At 40.2% G+C, this 22,173-nt stretch overlaps 1 protein-coding gene across 1 annotated transcript in view; it reads right to left on the bottom strand.

The window, feature by feature from the left end:
- Positions 1–22,173, bottom strand: part of ctnna2 (catenin (cadherin-associated protein), alpha 2) — a 265,719-nt gene that overhangs the window by 47,006 nt on the left and 196,540 nt on the right. Inside the window, exon 9 of the mRNA XM_029497289.1 lies at positions 21,045–21,197. Within this exon, the coding sequence (XP_029353149.1) occupies positions 21,045–21,197 (153 nt within the window). The remainder of the gene's footprint in view (positions 1–21,044; positions 21,198–22,173) is intronic.

Below are 22,173 nucleotides of genomic sequence, written 5' to 3'. Positions count from 1 at the left end.
CTGGGTCGTGGGGGGTGCTTCAGCCAATCCCAGCTCACTCTGGGTGAGGACGGGGTCCACCCTGGACAGGACACCAGTCCATCACAGGGCCAACACACAGAGACAGACAGAGACCAACAACCACTCACACTCACACTCGGTGGGAGGAAACCCATACAGCCACACAGGACCTTCTTACTGTGGGGCGACAGCGCTAACCACAATGCTGCGGTGCTGCTCGGTGCAGCTGCAGTCATTACATAACTAATCTCTTTATGCAGATAAACAAGTACTTTAAAATTGTTTTAGTTGTCTTTTGTTTCTTCTTCATCTTAAAGCTGTTCAGTATTAAAAGGCTGCAAACTGAACATTAAAAGGACAATTAATATACATATGCACATTTCAGGGTAAAGTTGATAATGGGGATAAAAATCAAACTTGGCATCTTCTGTAATGCTTGCACCATAAAAGCAGGTTTTTTTTAATAGTTAGTCATAAATAATCCCCAGATCCTGACGCGCCCCTGGATCGCCTTCTTGCTTATTTCAGCATTATTCTAGTTAAAAATGTCCTCACCTCGATGACTGAGTCTTGATTGAGTGTTCTTCTGCTTTATTACCCAGGGGGATGTGTGTTGCCATGCCGACGGAGAAAGCAGCGGTTGATACTGTATTTCATTACCGACTGAACAAAGAGGGAAAATAAAACATACTTTGCCATTTTGAGTGACAAGCAGCCAAGTAATAAAAGTTTTTTTTTTTTTTTCATTTCATGTCATTTGCCCTTTCACTGCAGGTACAGTAATTATGAGCTGAAAATGACATTATAATGTGTCGCGGTCGCAGTTAGTTTGCTGCTGTCAGAAATTTCTGGAAACGATATATTACAAAAATGTAACCACATACCACTAAGCTATGTCACTTCCTTCTCCTTATTCATAATTAAGCTTAAAAATCATACATATGTATTTGTGATGACGCAGATTGAAATGGAAAAGGAGCAGCAACATCTGGTTTCATTTGGCTTATGCCTGTGCCTGCGTGGGTTTCCTCCGGTTTCCTCCCACCGTCCAAAGACATCATGTTTGGGTTAACTGGACTCCAAAGTGAGTCCGACATTAGCTTGTATTGGCTCCAGCAACTCCCCACAACACGGAAATGGATAAGGGGTAGAAGATGAATGAGTGAACAAAATAATAAAAGACAAGATAACCAAAAAATATTTTCCTCTTGTCTGCCATTACAGAGCTGAACACCACCATGCGAAGCGTCTCTACAGCAGAGTAGACAATACGAGTGGCGATTTTGTATTACGGAGGAGACATTTTCACCTTGGCTTTCATAATGGCAAAGATACGGTCTTTCTAATACCTTGGTATCCAACCCACTGTCAGGATGAAACAAACAAACAAAAAAGTAACATGCTACATTTTAAGAAATGCTGGTGGATTTGTTTTAGTTTGTCATGTCATGATTTTAACACACAGACAAACATGTAGTCATGACCGTAAATATTGGCAGCCTTGCACTTTTGTCAGAAAATTCAGGAAATCATTTAAATCACAAATGCTTTGATATTCATGTATTTTTTGTGCTTGTACTTGTGTTTACGCAAGAAAGCATGGTGGGGGTTCAAATTTGAATTTGTTCCACACAAAACTTCAAATATGGACTGGACAAATTATTGTCACCCTCAGCTTAATTGGTAGCACATCCTTTAGAATGAATAACTTAAATTAATTGAATCCTCTTAACATGAATTAGTTTTTTAGACCTCATTAAAGGAATTTAGGACCCCCCCCCCCCTTTTTTTTTTGCAAACTGCTCCTGGTCTTTCAGATTTGAATGGTGTTCTGTGGGATTCAGGTCTGAGCTCAGTGCTGGCCATTTTAGGACTCTCCAACATTTTTCATGAACTATTCAACCAACCATTTCACTTTTTGAAGTATGTTTTGGCTCATTGTCCTGCCAGAAGACCAATTACCTCTGATGGACACCCAGCTTTGGATCCCAAAATTCTTTGATAGTCATCAGATTTGATGATGCCATTCACACAGTCAAGGAATTCAGGGCCAGAAGCAGCAAAACAACCTAAAAATATCCGTGAACCTTTTTTTTTGAAGGCCTCATATCATTTTCTGTAAACAGTGCCATGATGTGCTTTGTGAAATGGGACCCTCGTGGAGAAGAAGAAAAGGACTCCTCTCCTGACAAAGAGACATAAAGAAGCCAGGCCGGAGTTTGTCAAGACTTATCTGTAAAAGCCAAAATCCCTCTGAGAGAACAACTTATGGACAGATGAGGCCAAAATAGATGTTTTTGGTGAAGTAAATCACGGCACAGAAAACAAAATGAGACCTTTGGTCAAACTGCTGCGGACTCTTTTTGCACCTTTAAATTAACTGCTGCCCCAGATGTTCACATATTTGTTATGCTGGATCATTTTCCTCAATAAAGAAATGTTTTTTGTCACAATTGTGACTTGGATTCTCTTTATATGTTTTTAGGAGTTTTGTGAAACGCAAATGATGCTTTAGGTCATGTTTATGAAGAAGTATAAGAACTTCTGAAGGATTCAGAAACTTTCGAGCACCTTGGTATGAATGTTGAGCATTTTCACCATTGTATACGTATGTAGAAGAATTTAAGTTCGCACAGGTCTTTGAAACATGGAATAAATATCAGCTCAGCGCCCGCATCACATCTGTGGGAAACAGCTGTATGACACCCAGATGTATGCACTCACGTGTCTGACTGTGTTTCCGAATTAATTACCAATTCAAACTGTGCTTGAGCTCTGCACAACATGGGAAATGACACCTCCTGTGGTCGTGTGTAATGCAATGAATTCAAACCAATGAATGTGTATGGATCAAATGAACCCAAAATAACATCCATTACACTCAGACTACACAATATATCACATTATATGCTCTTGTCACTGCATATCAGAACACTTGTGAGGGAAAAAAACAGTTTTTGAATTAACTTTAAGTACTCTAAGAAAGTGTGTTTACTGTTCACATTTTGGAGATGACTCTGTGTGGCGTGGCCTGATCATCTGAGGTAGTCAGAGGGTGAGAAATGCTCCGTGCGCTTCTGTGTGCATACATGCATTTGCATACTCTATGAATCAGATCAAAGATGTTGCGATGAGCAGATCCTGTCTCATGAATATTTAGGAGGAAGCATCCTGCTCGCATTATGAGTCCGTTTAGGCCTGAGCTGCATCACCGTGCTGCCACCTTATCCAGGATATTCTCTTCACCTGTGACCTTTACTTAACAAACCGCAGCATATCTTACTTCAAGTCTGGAAAGAAACTGGGAAATGGAGAGGAGCAAATAAATAAACAAAGCACAAAAAGTGCTGAGGAGAGAGATAAGACTACACTGGGTCAGAAAAGAAAGGAAATGAAATTAGGTGTACGTCCTGTTTGTGCTTGGTTGGATTTATGTTCCTGCTTTATTTATTTCATTTGGAAAAAAAAGGGGGGGGGTGTGCTGCAGTAGGAGACATGTGAATGTCTGTGAATGTCTCCTACTGCAGAAATAGGATATAATGGAACAGGACCCACAGAACAGGTTAACATGTGCATGGTCTACTAGAAACAGCAGCAGAAGCCATGTGTTGGGTGCAAAACTGTGTCGAATGTGACAGACACAGCAACGTCTGTTCCATAAGATTGTGAAATGGCAATCTTGTGTGTGTCTGAATCTCTGTCCTTTAGTATTGGACTTGGTTTACACAGTTTAGTTTACAGCTGGGTGGCGTAGTGGTTAGCGCTGTTGCCCCAAAACAAGTTTTCCTGGGCCTTGGGCCTTTCTGCGTGGTGTGACTCTAAAGTGTCCGTAGGTCTGAGTGTGAGTGTGAGTGGTTGTGGGTCTCTGTCTGTCTCCAAATATTGTCCCTGTGATGGACTGGTGACCTGTCCAGGGTGAACCCACCCTCACCCTGTGTGAGGTGGGACAGGCTCCAGCTCCCCCCACGACCCGAAAACGGAAAAGCTTTAGACGATGAATGAATGAATGCTTTACAGCTATGAAGCTTTTAGAATAGTTGCTATAGTATCAATCTTTATTAATTATTAATTAATTAATAATTCATTAATTAAGGATAAGGACTGTACTTTTTTTTACCTTTACAACCCCTCTTCTCTACTCGCTAGCATATATATATATATGTTTTTTTTTTTTTTTTATTTGTCTTAATCATCTAAAGAGGAAGATCCCAGTTATCTAGAGTGCCCCTCCACCGTGACAATTGAGTAAAAAGTAGCAATACCTTCTCATCGGTGTCAAAGCTCTGCTCCCGTCTAAACTTGTCAATCCACATTTGACAAGGAACATGTTTTTTCCCACCCAGCTACTCTACTGTTGTATGATTATTGGACCAATGCCAATGTGTGTTACCTGACATCTTTCAATTGCTCTGGCGATTAGGGAGGAATTAGGGCTGTGTTTCTTAATCCTGCAATACAACGTGGGCTCACCTGACATTTCAAGGACTGCTACTGTATAGCCTACATAAAAATACCATTTTCTTCCTCTTTACCTCCCCTCTTTGTCTCATTATAAATAAAGACCAGTAATTAAGTTACAGTTGTTGATCCTTGGACGGTTATTAAGTGACACTCAGCAAGACAAATTTAGTTAACAGAAGGGCAGCCGCGTTTCATAAGGAGCACATCATAAAGCAGCTTAATGATATATTTCCATTTCTATTTTCCCGAAGGACCTGACCTGCAATATCTTCTCCTTTTATAAGCTTTCTTGGGAAAAATCACATGGTCCATATAGGTTTTCATTCGCTCACCTAATTAATCAGCAGTGGGTGGCGCCTGCCATTGCTGGCTTGCGTTAGTCGGCACTTGTAACTGTGGTAAAAAGCCGTGGCTCTAATTAGGAGAGATGATCTATTTTCCATAATGAGAATTGATGGCTTTTCTTCTGCACCACCAAAGATTTTCTCTTTCTCTCACTCTTTCCTATTACCACCTATTGAAGCCCCCCTCTTTTTTATTCCCTAGAACCGACACACTTCAGAGCTGTACATAGAAGTGGACTAAATGAAGCTCTATGTGATTAATGGACTTAATTTCCAGCAGATTTGACTTTATGATGACAGCCCACTTCACCTCGAAAGCTTTGTGATTATTAGATTAAGTCTGTGTCAAAAAGTCAAACATCTTCCAGTTGAATGTCCATCTCCAATGTCCATCAATTTCCACCTTCTCAAAAGCTTCTAATCCCAAAATATTTTTGTTTTTTTTTTTGGTTTTTACATTTTTTATGAATTATGATATTTTTTTCTAGACACCAGTCATGCCACATAACAATGATTAGGAAAAGAAATGGGGGGGTTAGGGGGTAGATAAGTGCCAAGAAAAAAAAACAAACAAACAAAAAATTATCATAATAAAAACATCCTCCTCAGTTAAACATAATTTATAGAATACTCTGCAAAGCCGCTCCATAACACTCCTTTTGCGGGGGACAGATGCAGGATCACCTTGTAAAACAGTGTGAACCAACATATACAATAATCTTGTTGCCTCCCATGGGTGTCAGAGCCTCCTAATCTTTGAACACAAAGACAGCCCCTGTCTATGTGGCTTTGCAAGCCTGTGCTAATGCTGTGTAAACATCGCTGCTGCTGTTTGCCACCGATTTAGCACATGTTAATATTACATGAGACAGAGGGGCCCTTTGATGATGTAAGTGAACACTCAAACTAGGGCTTTCCACCTCGGGGAGGGGAGACGGGGCTGTGGAGCAGCTCCTCCGAGATTTCGTTCACTTCCGCATTCGCAATCTAGCGTGGTCGGAGGAGAGCAGCTCATTTTCCCACAGTCACATCACAGAGGAGGATTGTTCAAGTTTCAAATGCCATCAAAATGAGTAACAAGTGAAAGATATAAAGGCTGGCAAATGATAGCTTAGGCGTCTGTTACAAAACATTAAGGCTGCAATTGATGTGTTTGATTTGGCCTTTCGCAGACATAATTAATGAAGCAGCAGGCCGGTTGCAATTGCTTGGATTCAAAAACCAAAGCTGCGTCTACAGAGACTCCACTATATCCCTTACATTGTTATTTGCAAACAGAGATCGACAACTTTGCTCCGTCCGATGCACTCAGCTGATACCAAATCAATACCTACACACAGCAAGTTAGGTCTTTTGACAGGGAAAAAAAAAAAAAAAACCTCATTTGGGGTAAGAGGAAGACAAAGTGGTCTGTCAACCACTCCTTCGTGACTCAAATCAGACATTTTTGTGTTCAGGATTATAACGCATTGCATTTCCTCACACTCCCATGTGGCGTTTTTATCTGAAATGATTCATTTTGCACTGTTTATACACGGCTGACTTTTTATTTTAACTGCACTGACACTCAAATTACTGATATTTCACTTGATGCTTGATAATTTAGCACATTTTCATCAGATGACAATTGAGCAAAAAGTAAAGAATATTACCGATCATTTGTCTGTGTTTTAATATTTTCATATTTTTTGCTGTACATAAGAGGTCAGTGAAATTTTAACAAAGATGAGATCTCAGTTGAATGAAAATGAAGCGTTCTGACATGGAAAGTCAAAGAAATATTAAATTTCTGTATTTGAACACTACATCGGATTGGCTGTGGTTTGGAGGAAACAGCAATATCTATTTTCTGCTCTTCTGTTTCACCTGTGTGTCAGAACAAAATCTCTCAATTCTATCAGGTTGCTATGGCCAGTTTGTGTCTGCTGGGAGACATCCTTCATTACCACTTCCCCCAGCCCCAGTAATCTCACACCTCTCACAGCCCCCGCTGACGCGCAGTGATGGTGGAAACAAAAAAAATTCTTTCCTTTTTTTGAGGTTGTCTGTTGTCTGAGGTCTCTTGATCTTGCCGTCGGTCTGTGTCTTCAGCCGTTCAGTGAAAATCATGCAGGTAAGTTTGCCAGCTGGTGTTATGTTACTCTAAAATTTCAAAACTGAATTTTTATAGATGCGCACAAAGATGAAGACGCGTGCATGCACGCACACACTTGCAGTGCAGCATTGCAGTGTTGTCAATAGAGCTGTATAAGGACGACTAGGCATGAGAATGAGAAGATCAGTTTCCGGAGAGGGAACAGACTCTTGATGAGCCATTAACCTGCTGTCGGTGAGGTAAAATGGCTGCGGGATGTGGTTTAATTTACCCTTTTATAAAGAGGTCGTTGAATTGATGAGCCACAGGAAAAGAGTTGCACCCCTGCTTTGGTGTATTAGCAATGCTGATGGTGAACAGGTTGAGTGAGGAACTGGAGGAGCGGTCAATAACTCCGATCAATCTCAGCTTTCAGAGCATCACTGCTACACTTATGGTCAAATCTATGAAACTAATACTCCAGATTTGGATTGGCCTCTCATGGAGGATTGCTCCAATTTGAAGAGGAAATCGTTTGAAAACTGTTCTGAAACCCTCTTATTTGTTTTTGATTTTTCTTTTTTTTTTGAGGGGGGGCATTATTGAAAATGGAGATCTATTTGGCATAGTACGCTAAATGATTTCCATTTTTGCTGAACGTTTTATTTCGTCAGCAGTGCCGCTATTAATCTATCTTTGGACCTAGTCTTCTCGGGAATGAGTTGAAGATCTCTTTTTAAAAATATCCATCAGTGGGTACAAAGAGTCAATTTTCACATTGAAATAAGCTGCCAGAGAATTCTATGGGGTCTCCTCAGCATCCATTACAGTAGCTCTATGGACGATGAGTTTTAGATTAATAGACAAAAGATGGCTTACGGAGATTTCCCCATCGGTGAAAAAGAGTTGGGAAAAATAGAACATTTCGGTCTGTTCTGCATGTACATCTATCCCTAACCCCTAACCCTAACCCTTTCATGGGCTCGGAGGTTGTCTGTTGATCCATTTCTTATTAATAAACCTATTAAAATTGTTAAAATTGTGATTTATTGTCAGGGTGTGTTTACATGTACACACATATATCCTGCAAAACTATTACTTGATGAACTGTTAATAAAATAGAGTGAGGCGACACTCCGAACAGTCCGCAGACCTTCTGGCAGCACTCCACCTCCTGACATATTTTGTGGCGTTCCCTGGGATCAGAGGAGGTCCAACAATTTTTAATGAATGTTGGAGCAGAGACGTTTTCAATTTAATAGCCGTGTCACTGCTGCATTTATATCAGAGAAACCTCTCACCTTTTCAGTTTCCTCAGAACTTTGCTAAACATCACATAATCCATTTTCCAACAGATTGCAGTGCTCCCTTACTTCGTCCGCTCTCCCCCCATACATTAATAGTAGACAGCTTGTACTTGTTTTTTATCCAACTCGTTATCGTGGGCATAACACCTTCATAGAACATCCAGGGATCTATTACCCTCTGCCTGTTGTCTCGATGTAGTTTTATGGCATTTAAAGCACCTTGCTGCACAGCTTCAAGTGCAGTTTTGTAAAATGAACCCCGTCTCTGTTTCCTGCTTGTGGGACTGAAAGATGTAGCTGGCTTTTTATCAGATTGACTGATTGAGATAGTCTCTAAATTGCAGAGCCTCAGATAGATCTTTGGGCTTCACGAGTGTGTCCATCATCAGCCCAAGTTTGTTTTTTTTTTGTTTGTTTGTTTTTTCATTTGAACTCAGATTTGAGATGTCGTCTTTACTTGCAGCTGCGCTGTGACTGTAGAGTGCAGCATACGTCTTCCCAACTGCCTTTAGAGTTGTGATAGATGAAGCCAGCCACCTCCTCCCCCAACAATCAACCCATCCTTCTCAAACATACACGTACGTCCCATGCTACAGCATCAAGCTCCCATTAGGCATTTGGTGACTGACTATCCAGGCAGTATAACTTCTCAAGATAAGCTGTGAGGTGATCTGGTCTCTGTGTGCAGTGCTTGACTGCATCAGATAAAGACAACTCCAACCTCAGGTGCAGATAATGCCAGTCTATGACGGAGACTCTATTCTCTTCTAGTACATGCCATGTTGAGCAGGGACTTCAACAGCTCAAAGGCAATTCAATTTGCGGCTGTATTCACCAGCTCAAGAAGATCCAAGAAGAAGGTCGACAGCTCTGACGTATTCTAAGATGATTTGTCTTGCAGCTCCTTTAGTCCTGTTAGGTGGTGCTAAGATTTCAGCTCGCCATTTCAGAAAGCTTGATTACAGTGCCTGTCAGCTTGTGTTTACACAATATAAATCGTCCTAAACTGTTACTCCGTGAAACGCTGCGCTCATTTACTTTCTTTCTTAGAGAATTAATTTGCTTCCACCGTTGTTGCCATATGTGCTTATAGTTCTTCCAGTCACTTGAGAACCTCTGTTTTCCTATTCTCAATGCCAAGCACTGACCCTGCATCTAGGAATGATTTGCATCCCATCTTTATATTTCTAACAATGAGAAAGATGTAAGTCTGAGTGGTTTATGTTCCAACATTTGCTACTCCTACACTGCTCCTTTCAAAACACCTGCAACGTTCAGCTTAACTGCATTTGAATAAATGAAACTGTAACAGAGAAGGAAAGAAAAGAGAGCGAAGTCTTAGTATTAAGTGAACACTCTACAGGCATGACATGATGATGATGAATCTGGCAAAAGACTGGAAATAGGTCACGGAACAAAAGAAATGTCACTAGCTTGCCAATTCAAACTGGTAGATATATACAGATTTGATAAATATGACAGAAGTGAAAAAACGTATAAGCACAAAATCTCTCTACTACAACTAAGCTATAGCCAAACTTGCCTGATTTATCTATCTAAGTTGTAATTTGATGTAAAAAAACAAAGTAGAGCTCGCCAGCTGGTAAAATGTAAACATTGCTTAAACAGACCTTTCATCTGTGCTGACAACTGCTAATCTTCAAGGTAACGTTTACGCTCGCATGGAAACTGGTTCAAAGTTGGATGTTTGCAAGTCCTTGCATGTCCTAATTCCAACTGTTTGTATATAGCATCAAATAAAGTGTGCCACTGTCACTGGTAGAATTATTAAATCCAAGAAAAGTATGGGTTTTACCATCCCACACAGAGGCCTATGTATCAACACAATCAACCAGTCTGGCTTCTACACTGTCTTATATCGTCCTTACCTCTTCATCTCAGAGCTGCAGGTCCTAAAAACACAACTATTTTCTTTTTAGTTTGATATCTTTCTGCATGAAAGACACATGACTCCACACAGATATATGCCACAGTGTGGGATATGCTTGAACTCAGATTCTTTGTGTACACTGCGCTCATGAAATGATTAAGAGATGGGGCCTCTCTGCCGTTCATTGAGAGTAAAATAGAGTCAGACATTAATTGAAGGTTAGCATGTGAGAACAGAAGGTTTTGGCTTGATGGGTAATAATGTCAGTGGCTTCATGACTCACCCTGACTCCATTTAGAGACTTAGCGCCCCCCCCCGCAAAAAGAGCAGAAAATAAGAAGTGATCTATATTAGGAAAGGCACACACCCATGGCTTATCATCAGTAGTGCATTATTGCATTTGACATACAAGCGTTGCTGATGTGTCCACTACATATGTTCTTTACAGAGCTGATAACAGATATCAGCCCTAAGGGATTTGTCTCCATGTACACACTGGCATGTTTATCAGGCCAAATTATCAATACAGCATGACCGCAATACTCAACTGCAAATTACTGTTTGCTGTGATGTCCCCATTGATTAATCTGAAGTCGCGGTTAAAGACTTTGGTGCAAATGTAATATAATTTTTTTTAAAGTTCTCAAAGAAGACAACACAGGGTTCAAGGTCATCATTTAATAATTTTCCTTCCGTATTTTCTGAAACTATTTTGTCTCCAGAACTCATAGCGAATATTAATCATCTAATGACTAATGAGATAAAATCCCCTTTGTGTATAGTCTCAACATTAAAGACAAAATGGGACATGCCTGGATGCCCTGCAATATGAACACTACACTGTTCATATCCTGGAAAATGAACATGATACATGAATCAGAGGTAAAAAGGCATCCTGAGACATCTTAAGTGATATATATAAGCCCTCATGGACACATGACATAATTAAGGATTCATGCAAGGCTATATATCACATTACCATAGGAAGTCTACTTATTTAAAGCACGGAAGCTTGGTGTTATGTCAATTCTTATTCCTCTTTTACTTTCTCCCTTGTCGCATTTAATCTTGTGTAATCCACTTAGCGTCGTATCTACAAAACAGGAATTCCACAGCTTCTTGTTGTGTCGTAACTTTACAGACGCCATCCCAGCTCTTAGTGGGAATGCTGAATGTTTGTGTTTGTCTCGGAGCGAAGCTTATCTTCACGGCAATTTGCTTGGCCAAGGTTTGGTGAAATGTGTCACACAAACATCACCACCAATTCATGCATTCTGTGAGATAATGGACCCTTGAGTTGACTCCCCGAAGCCTGTGGGTGAGGGGCGGGGAGCAGCCTTTTGTGAATACATGCTTGATGCCGTTATAATTTCCATTTGTTTATCTCTCCTTTCTCCACTTTTAGGGGCAGTGGAGATGTAACACAAAGAATATAAATGCCAGCTTGAGGTAAAAAGACTGGCTGATTGCATCCCTGGGCACAGCTGTAATTCTTTAGAAAAGGGCTGATGACCAATTCCCTGAGACTTCTGGACTGAGTCACAAGGAAATTAACAAAAGCCCCAAGAGACAAAACCACCAAATATGTCAGTGTTATTATTAGAATCAAAGTCGCACAAATTATTCATATATGAACCATACATATGCAGGTAATGTCTCTTGTTTTGTACTGCATTGGGCTGATTTAAAATATTTGTTTGATTGTCACTTCATGATCTGTGTGCTATAAAAGAACTTCGAAAATGTCACAACAAAATGTATGGCATCATCCAGCAACCAGTGTTTATTACCTTTTGGGGTTATGAGCAGAGAAGAGAGCACACCGATAAATCAAACCTCTACTAATGGTAACCGTACCATTAATACAAATAAATAAGCACAGTTTGCACCACAACACAATACAGAACTGCCAAATAGTACGCTGGAGAAAAATAAGCAAAGGTCGGTGCTATTTTGCAGCCATCCTTTGACTGCGACTTGCTGGTTTTGGCCTGTAGCTGTATTGATCAGATTACTGTGTACCAAGGCAGGATTACTTTAAGACCCCCCATCATAAATTATTGTCAGAAATACCTGGAAATGTCACTTTTTTTTCTTGTCTCTCAGCAGTCACAGCTGAATATTTCTCTCCTGCAAACTGTTACACCAATTAAATGTGTTAATATGGCAGTGACAATGCTGCCTTAACGTATGGTCTCGGTAGAAAACTAAGCTCTTGCTCTTTGCAGTTAAGATGGGAATTTTTTTTTTTTTTTGCCTGACTCTGGCTGCGGCATTTAATGCAGCAGACTATGTTGTCTTTAGATTGTGAAATGAAAATATTTTCTAATTACCTCAGAATGCAAAATGTTTTCTTTTGCTATTTAGAGTGGCTAATTACAAGAATTTTGTATTTATCATCTAGCCTTAGTGAAGTTTCATATATTTTCTGGTGGTACTTTCCTTTATTGAATTGCTAATTGCATTGCTAATCAGCAGTTGGTTTCCGTTTCCGTTTAAAACGAGGTAAACAGCAACAGAAAAGATCATGCAAAGCAGGACATGATATTCATTATCTATGAATGTGACAAATTGGAACTGTACATTTATCTATTTGAATGTTTCCACAGTAATATGGGTTTTTCCTGTCTTTGCAGTGTGCAGCGTAACTTGGCAATGAGCCACAGTTGCCTTTTGCTTTCATAATGAAGCCCCTAAACAAGTTGCATTTCTCCATGAAACACCTCTACATCTCTATTTGTGGTGCAGGTGCAATCATTTACCAGAACGTCTTTACAAATCACACACTGATGCTGCGGAGAGTTCCATGAGCCGGTCCAAATAAACCCAACTCAAGCTACTGTTTAACATATTTCCACAGCATTTTATTTATTCATTTTGCAGTTTCAGACTGTCAAGCCTTTTGTTTCTGAAATCCCCTTCATTTTGTTAACACGGCCTCGTACCTCATTTTATCTACACTAACTCCCCTTCAACCTCGTCTGCGCCCCCTAACCTCACAATTTGAATCTCACTGACACAAGGTGAAAAACAAATGTAATATTTGGGGTTGAATAGCAGAATACCAAGACCAGGCTATTGATTAAATGTGAATTTCTTCTTCTTCTTCTTCTTCTTCTTCTTCTTCTTTTTTTTAATATGTTGTCATACGTGCCCATATTTAAGAAATGCTTTACTAACCTGACATGTTAACATGTTATTCTCCAGTGGCGCAAAAAGGCTCCTGCTGTCTTTGGATATAAGATAAATTATACACTTATGACTTTAGCCTCTGACCAAGGATCCTCTTTACCAGTTTGCCTCAATCAGCAATAAGTCTTGAGATGATTTTTCCCATCTCCTAATGATTACACACCATACTTCCACCATTGTACAGCTCCTCCAAGCTTTGCCTCTTCACAGCTCCCTCTGAATTCCAATGGACTGAAATGACTGTAGACTTTCTGTTCTGACAAGCTCTGCAATGTGTAAGAAGCTTGGATCTCTGTCCACAAGACACCTTTGATGGGCAGGAAAGTGCTGAAAGGCATAAGGAACAAGTACCTGAAAAAAAGAAATCACTCAGAGGCTTTTTCAGGCACTGTAGTGTCTTCTAGTGTCAGCTGGCTGCTTGTTTAGGACTTCTTTTTGCCAAAATCCCAGGGGGAGACATAGGCATAGTACAGAAACATATATACACACAAACACACACAGTTACACACAGACAGCATCCACCCAGTGTGCACCCATCAAAGTATCTCGCTTTGTTGTGTTAATTTGAGCTTTTCTTTCAGTTTCTTCATGATAAACAACAACATTAACTCTCATCTTCTGTAACGTGACTGGCCAGTTCAATAAAAGTGACGAGATGACGTGACCAGGGTCTTTGTCAAACACAAAGCATTCACAAGTAACAACTAAAATAAAAAGGGCTTTAGGAAAAGACCTTATTATTTCTCATATAAAGCTAAATTCAATGAGACACCTGTTAGTGCATCTCTTGGATAGCTGTGGTTCATTGTGAGTGACGTGATTGAAACTCCATTTAAAAGAGAACAGTTGAATGGAATTTGGATGGATGCCATTTTCAATAATTGAATACTGACTCAAAATATTTCTTTGGCTAACCAAATGCTTTTATGTAGTTTAACATGATTTACACGGATATTGTGTAAAAAGATGCCGGTTTAAACTGTTCCACTATTCGCCTGTATTTGGTGTAAGTTCCAATGTTCGAACTCAATAGTCTAAATGGTTTAAATGAACCAAACTCATAATGAAATGGATAGAATTGGGGCTTTACTGTTTTATGAACATAATGTGAAACAATTTGTACTCACTCTGGCTTTGCTGCAAAAATCCAAATAATAGCAATTGGTAGCGTGACAATGTTTGCATTTCTGCATTATTTTCTTTCTTCCTGGCATTCTTTTGGCAATGAGCTGAAAATAACTCCAAAAGCGAAACACCTGAAGGGGATTAAGTGGGTATGATGTATCTTTCAATGCACTTTTGTGACTTCATCTTCCAAAGGCAGATTTCCTCTGAGGCCAATATCTTTGTATGAAAAAGAGAGGATAAATGCTCCAACAGCGATCCATCCACTTTCCGGGTAACTGTCCAGTAAAGTGCTTAATGCAGTGGCCCCCAGAATAATATTTACTGCTGCAGTCCGTCTCATGTCGCTGAGCCCTGAAGGCCAATTCAGTATTGGTTACATTCAACTCCGTATTGATTATGCATAATCACAGAAGGTATGTCTTTCCCCTTGACGCTGCTCATGTCCATGGTAAGGTCACTGCTGTAAATCCTGAGTACGAAAAGCTAATGAACTGATGAAAGTAGAATGAACAGCCCAACTTAATGTGGCTACAGAATGTATGGAGAGTGCATTTGTGACACAGTGGATTAAGATGCTACTGCAGCATTAGTTTAAAAGAAAAACAAAAAACTTAAAGCATTCAGAAAAACAAGTAAATTATAAGAAGCATTAGTGAAAGACTGCCAAGTAGGGTGCAGGGACTCACAAATAAATAAATGCGGGTTAATTTTAATCCAAACAACATGCAAAAGCATAACTGCAGTAGGAGACAAGCAGCCGCACCAATCAGTGTACACTGCACACACATTAAAGACTCGTCTATCCATCGGGCTGTTCTGCTCCTGATTAGAAAAAGCATTGCAGAGATACGGCCACATTAGAGATCAAGAGATATTCAGAGTGACCTTCATAAAAGCACAGCTGTTCAAGAGAAATGCTTCAACGTGGAGTCAAGGTCAGAGGAAAGCCTCATTCTGACATTAGAATAGTGATGGAGCGTAACGTCCTTTAGATGTCCAAGAACTGCTGGCACGAATACCATCTCGCCGCAGTGGCAATAAAGAGGAACTATGGTAACTTCAAAAGATTGGATATTCATCTTGTGTTTGAATTAACAACAGCATAACAGTGTGGGCAGAAAGAGCTGAGGCTGCAGCATCGAAAGCCAGATATAAGGAAGCAAAAACTGGAGAATTTTGTTACATCTGTTCTGAATGGTGGTAAACATAAAGGAATGAACAGAATAAGGTAGACAGGGTAGAAAATAAAGTGTAGCTCTGGCAGTGATGAAGATAGAGCAGCACATCCATTACAACACATTAAAGAACAAAACAAAACAAAGCAAAAATGAGAGACAGACAGCGAGACACTCACTGTCTGTGATAACTCACCAACCAAAGCCAGCTCCGTCTGCTTATCAGCACTTTATTGGACCATCAGGTCTAACAGCAGATTTAAAAATTAGCATGGAGATTTTAGATACTGTAAATATAAACCACAATAGAATTTGGGGTGCTCACGTTTTTTCTTAGTGGAAAACGTAAAAAAAAAAAAAAAATCTATTGTATAACCCAAAATGGGGCAATAATTACGTAAGCCACTTCTGACCAATCCCCACATCCTACGAACATCTGCACTCTGTCAAACTAATTGTATGCAGAGGTGATGGACTGCAGCAGCAGACGAGCACTGTCACTCATCCGTGCACATGAACCCGCGTTGTGATGGTCAGTGGACTTTCAGCTCCACTCTGCTTCAGATGTGAGCACGTGGCGATGATGAAATGGGGTGTGATGAGAAGTTCACCGTCTTGGATGAGAAGTCTGGATTTTTACGCTTAATTTTTCTTTTTTTTTTAATTGATTTATGGGAAAGCGATGTGATGTGGGGACATGCTGTGCTGTAATGTTTCGTGTCATAGCTTCCGTGTGAGATAATATGTAATAATGGTGGATGTGGCTCAACACGTGTATAATTACAATAAAATAAAAAGATGAAGACATGTTGAGCCTTCGCCGTTTAACAGAAGTGAATAAGATATTCTTGTAGCACATGATTCAACTATCATTTGTCTGGGGATAAAAGAATAATGTCTCTATTAATAGCAGGCACAAACTTGAAATATTGTCACGTGCTCTGATACATAAAACTTCTGATGGACTTACTTAAAAACATGGGACTAAGATGAGCCTCAACATTTTAAGTTTCCAATTTGAAATATGAAATGATACAGAGACAGATCTTTAATCTGAGATGAGAAATATTTTCCCTTTGAGAGGGAATTAGCAGCTACCACAGAGAAACCTGTCAAAGGGGGGCTCTTGTTATAAAAAGGAGAGTTACTTCTGCTGAGTTAGGATTAGATACCTCTCATTAAAGTCAGTCCTGGGAGTTAATTAGTACAATCCTGTGTTAATAGAGCGATAATACAAGGAAAACCACAGTTTTACCTCTAAAACTCAAGAGGAATAACCAACTCTGCTCTGATCTCTTACCTCCCATACTTCTTACTACGTTTTCTGTATGCATAGAGAGCTCCAGTGAGCCAGCCTCTGCGTGGAGTTCAGTTAAGATATCCTTATTAGCAAGGAAGAAAACAGTGTCAGAAGTGACACATCATAAAGAGAAAAAATAAAGAATTGTGCAGTCTTTGCCTGCCAAAGTGACTTCTTGTTCGATGGGGTGACGTTTCGAGTAAATGCAGCTTCTTGTATTGGTGTACACACGAAAGGCTGAACTGTGAATTCACACATAGACTGCTTTATGTGTACTGAATGTGTGGCTATTTGCTTACACAGCTAAATAAAAAAGACCTGAAGAACAGTTATGCAAAATTCGATTTGGGAATCACAGAGAAGATTTCCCTGACGATGGTAAGACTGCTGCATTCATTTCACAGAGCCATTAGAGGCGATTAAGCCAATGATATACACATCTTAATAATGACTGGTTTCCGGTTGCTGGTCAAGATGGCTTAATGAGTTTGATTTGATTAGCAGACCCTTCAGGGTGATCTGACGGTGGGCAGAGAACAAAGGGTGGATAGAAGGAGATGATCAGTATACTGTTGAGCCAAAAGGAAACAAAATGGAGACGGACATTTTTTTGCCCTGATGTTGATCATGCCCGAACTCTAAGCTAATGGCTTAAGACAGCTCATCCAGGCATCAAGAGAGATGACTGCGGTGACTTTGATCACAATGTTAATTAGTCTAATATATCAGAGGATTATGATGGTGGTGCTGATGATGACTGCATCTATGATGGCACGAATAATTGTAATGACAGCAGTGACAATGATATTTCTGAGTATACATGATTGCCTTGAGTGTACTAACTAGCTGTATCTAGTTAGCGTGGACTAGTAATGTCCATTGTCACCCAAACAAAAGGGCAAGATGCTGTACAGCAGATAGGAACCATAGTAAGGTTGCGTTGCTGTTGTCTGAATCTACAATTCTTCTCTTCTTCTCATGATTCAGTTCTCTCTGTTGAGCACTGTCATATTTGCGTGAATAAAAACACTATTTAACATGCTAACATCAAATTCAATACAACTGACAATATTAAAACTAAAAGAATCTAATGAGCAGACTGCCTAGTAATAGTGATTTCCCTTTAATTGGTTTGTTTGAAAGAATTTAATTTCGATGCATGGGGGCTCAGTTCATGTCCAGCCACACTGATTACTCATTTCCATCACTTGCACAAAAGGACTCTAACTATGGTTTTTACAGTCATGGCTGAAGATCTGTAATGAAAGCAAATTGACGAAGCAGTTCATGGGCCAAGGTGATAACCACATATATGTGCTGCTCAGCCAGTTACAGTATGATGAACTTATCTAACAGTACGGAGCTGCGCCTCACAAAAGGGCAGCATCTTCATTGGCTTTGCCCATGAACCATCAAGCTCTCCTTTGAAAGATGCCTCACCCTGTTCAAGCCATCTACTGGCTCAGGGAATAAGTTTACTACCAACCCTACCATCATGCAGCGGGTGAATCAGAGTGGAGCGAACCGACCGAATGTTAACACGAGCCAAATATCCGCTGATTGACACTTCCCCACTTTTGCTGAGTATTATTAAGCACAACTACGCACAAATAGCACAAATTATGAAGGTTCATTCTGGCTGATACAATACGAACACACAAGCTTGAGATAAGTCCTTGCACAGTCAATGAGCTGTTTTCTGCTTAAACCGGGGCTTACACACTATCTTAGCATATAAACAACTGCTCTGTACCTCACCGTTGCCATATGTTTTACATATCCTTCATTCATTCATTCATCTTCTACCACTTATCTGTTTCCACATCTTGGGGGCTGCTGGAGCCAATCCCAGGTCACACTGGAAAAGGGCGGGGGCCACCCTAGACAGGTCACCAGTCCATCAAAGGGGCCAACACACAGAGACAGACAGAGACCAACAACCAATCACACTCACACTCAGACCTACAGACAATTTAGAGTCACCAGTTAACCTCTTTGGACGAGGAAACCTGGAGCACCCAGAGCACCTGGAGTTAATCCAGGCAAACATGGGGAGAACATGCAAACCTTCTTATTGTGAGGCAACAGTGCTAACCTCTATGCCGCTGGGCTGCCGGCTTTATGTAGCTATAAGCCAAAATTTGCAAAGGGCAAAAAGAAAGCAACGAACCCCCTGTTTTCGCTACATGAGAGGAACAGGATGCATCTGTCTAAAATGTCCTTGGCTCAAACAAACTTCCAATATTGTCAGACGCAAAGGACTGCTTTTGAGTGCAGCACCAGTTAGATCCTCCCTCATCAGCAAACAGCTGGAGCAGACTGAAAGGGCACGCAAATCACTCATTTGCTGGGCCGATGTCAAAGGAAGCAGCAGAGCTGTTTTAAATAACAGTATGTTAAGAGAGATGCATATAAAGGGTTCTAAAGGCTCCTTTGAATGAGCCATGAGAACAAAAGGCAACTCCCATCAAAGGGCAAAGGAATTTATCACAGTACTTTTCCCCACTGCAGGGGTGGTGACCAAGAAACAATCCTCCCATGGCAACAAGAGATGGCCAATGTGTAAACCTTTTGACAAAGGAGTCAGAGCTGTTCGGAATACAAGTCTTTCCTACCACGTCACGGTTTGCTTGGACAACATCTGCAGTGCTCTACACACAGGGTGGCATCGCTTCGACTGCTTATTTGACTCACAATACGTCTATCACCCAAATAAAAACATCCCGCTAAAAACATGCCACCAAGATTTTTTTTTTTGTGTTGTTCTAGTCATTAAGTTCATGGAATGCATTCATCTGAAAATAGATATACTTTGACAATTTTGCCAGGAAGTTGGCTTCAAACATACAGCCTGATAAAACAGAATATACCAAAATAATGAGTAGTGATGTTGCATCTTTTGAAACACAATCCCCAAATCAGTACATATAGTTCGAGCTTTAAATTAGCTTCAGCTTGTAACTCCAGGTTTAGTTTTTGACCAAAGTGGGACACACAAATGAAGTGGTTATTTTAAGAAGCGTAGGAGCCTCTCACAATTTGAATACAGCTCAAATTTTCGATATGCACTGAGGCCGTGTGACACTTTTTGGCTTATTTACCATGCAGCTCATGGCAGTATATAAGCTCTGATGTGCTTTTGCTGTACATTTTTGACATTTATTAAATTCCCCCTTTTTAGGAGTGAAAAACAGAGTCACGCTTCTCATTCTCATAGAAACTTAATTAACTGTAAATCAAACCTGAAGAACCGACAAAAGCCCTCGATGCCTTTGGCCTCACACAGCTAAATAATAAGTGCCTGTAATTGCATGTACTATCCCATGCCCTATTTATAGCTTTGCAAAGGCCCCAATTGTCATAAACAGAGGATCATCATTTGTCGCATTTGTTGCACTCGTCCCACAATATTCTCATTGTGGAGCATTTTTTGGAACTGTATCACATGGCAAATTCAGATAGTTCAAGTTACATACGATTGAAAAAGTCAAAATTTAACAGTCTGTTTTTCAACATTTAATGAGGTCATGCAACAATTTGGGAATAAAATACTGGCGACAAAGTAATAGATTGCTTAATCTACAATTGTAATAAAAGTCAATGATGACTGAGGCCTCAACTTGTGGTTTTGTGATTTCAGCCTCAAATGTCAGTAAAAAATAAGAGCATGGCTAGAGATGAGATGATCCTTCATTGAGCTTAGTTACCACATCGCAAATTATTTATAACACTGCCATTTTGGGAGAAAAGCTTTTTGTGTGGCATTTGACCAGCAGAAGAAAGACTGTGCATACGAGATGTGGGCAGAACTCAAGGTGGAAGAGAGTGTGTGTGTGTGTGAGGCTGTGAAAAGGTCTGTGGATTGTCTCTTTCTTTTATCTTTTAGTAATTGCACAGCTGCCTTTCAGTACATACTTGTTTTTTAATTATTTTCCACCAAGGATGTTCTTTTGAAGGTTTTTTAACCATTATCAGATTAAAAAGAAGAAAACAATGTTTCACACAGTTAAATGTATGGGACTATATTTTCTCTCTCCCCATTTAGTGAGGAAAGATGGGCTCACTCATTAAAGGCAACCACTCTGTGTGCTGGCTGAGATTCTAATTCGTAAGAACAGATATGAGGGAATATGGCCACCCTCCCCCACCCTCATGTATAATTCATGACTGACCTCCACCAGCTTGTTGGCATGTTCGCGAAACACCTGGGCGTACTCCTTGACCTCCTTCTCGTTTCCGCTCTTTGCTGCTTCAATGAGCACCAGCAGAGGGACGTTGGTCTCTAGGAATGAGTCAGAGATGTGGTCCATCACCGCCTTTCTCAGCTAGAATACAGAGCAGAGAGCCGTGCTGTTAATAAAAAACGAAGGTGACTTGGCTGCATCACATTTGACAATAATTACATCTCAGTTAGCATTGTAATGGATTGGGCTTAAGCGTCATATTGAGAGGAGAGGATTGTGGATACAGAGACAAAACAAGAGGGAGGAAGAAAAAGAGGACTCTCAATGGGCGGCGGGCAAATTGCTTATAAGGTATAATTTCTCCCCCAAGACCTTTTTACTTTGGCAGACTTTGCGACTTATATCTTTGTTTATGGAATCATTTTGTACCAAACTGGCAGGGGATTGGTTGTTTTATAGACAGTGAATGGACCCTGACCCCCGCTTCTCACTGGGATACCCAATGAGATGCCAGAGGGAGCAGTTTAGAAGCACTGCAGACAGGATCTTTATCTTCCACAAGAAGGGAATTATTCACATGAGACCTGAACTGAGGCAGACAAGAATAGACTATGGGGAAGAAAATTCCCACACCTGCAGAATCATTGTGTTTGTTTGGTGGGGGCACCTTTTAGCCTCAAAGCCTCCCTCAATAATTTCTAGTAATTCTCTGCACAACTGATGCGATGTTCAGAATCATACACAATTAAGGTCTATACAAAACGAAGGAGCAGAAATTGTATGCCTGACAGACAAAATGGTCTCCCCTCTCCTTCCTTAGTTATCACCTTTCCCCCGCATGCAAATAACATCATTAAAGTGCAAATTGTTTAATTAACAACATGGATGACGGAAATTTATTTAACTTTTCAAGCCATCTGTTATAATCAGATGTAAAGCAAACATTATTGCCATATTCCTGAATTTAAAGTGTTATAATTGCAAGAAAGAGTGTAAAGAAGATGAACAGCTGTGAATGACAAGACAAAATTCAGTTAACCAAGAAAAAAAAAAAGGCATGTGAGTCTGTCAGTCACACTGAAATAACCTGCAGCAATTACAAACTTAATTGCTCGTC

This window comes from Echeneis naucrates, chromosome 1, assembly GCF_900963305.1.
Source record: "Echeneis naucrates chromosome 1, fEcheNa1.1, whole genome shotgun sequence".
In the NCBI taxonomy this organism is placed as follows: domain Eukaryota; kingdom Metazoa; phylum Chordata; class Actinopteri; order Carangiformes; family Echeneidae; genus Echeneis; species Echeneis naucrates.
This window is presented reverse-complemented; position numbering and strand designations above follow the sequence as displayed.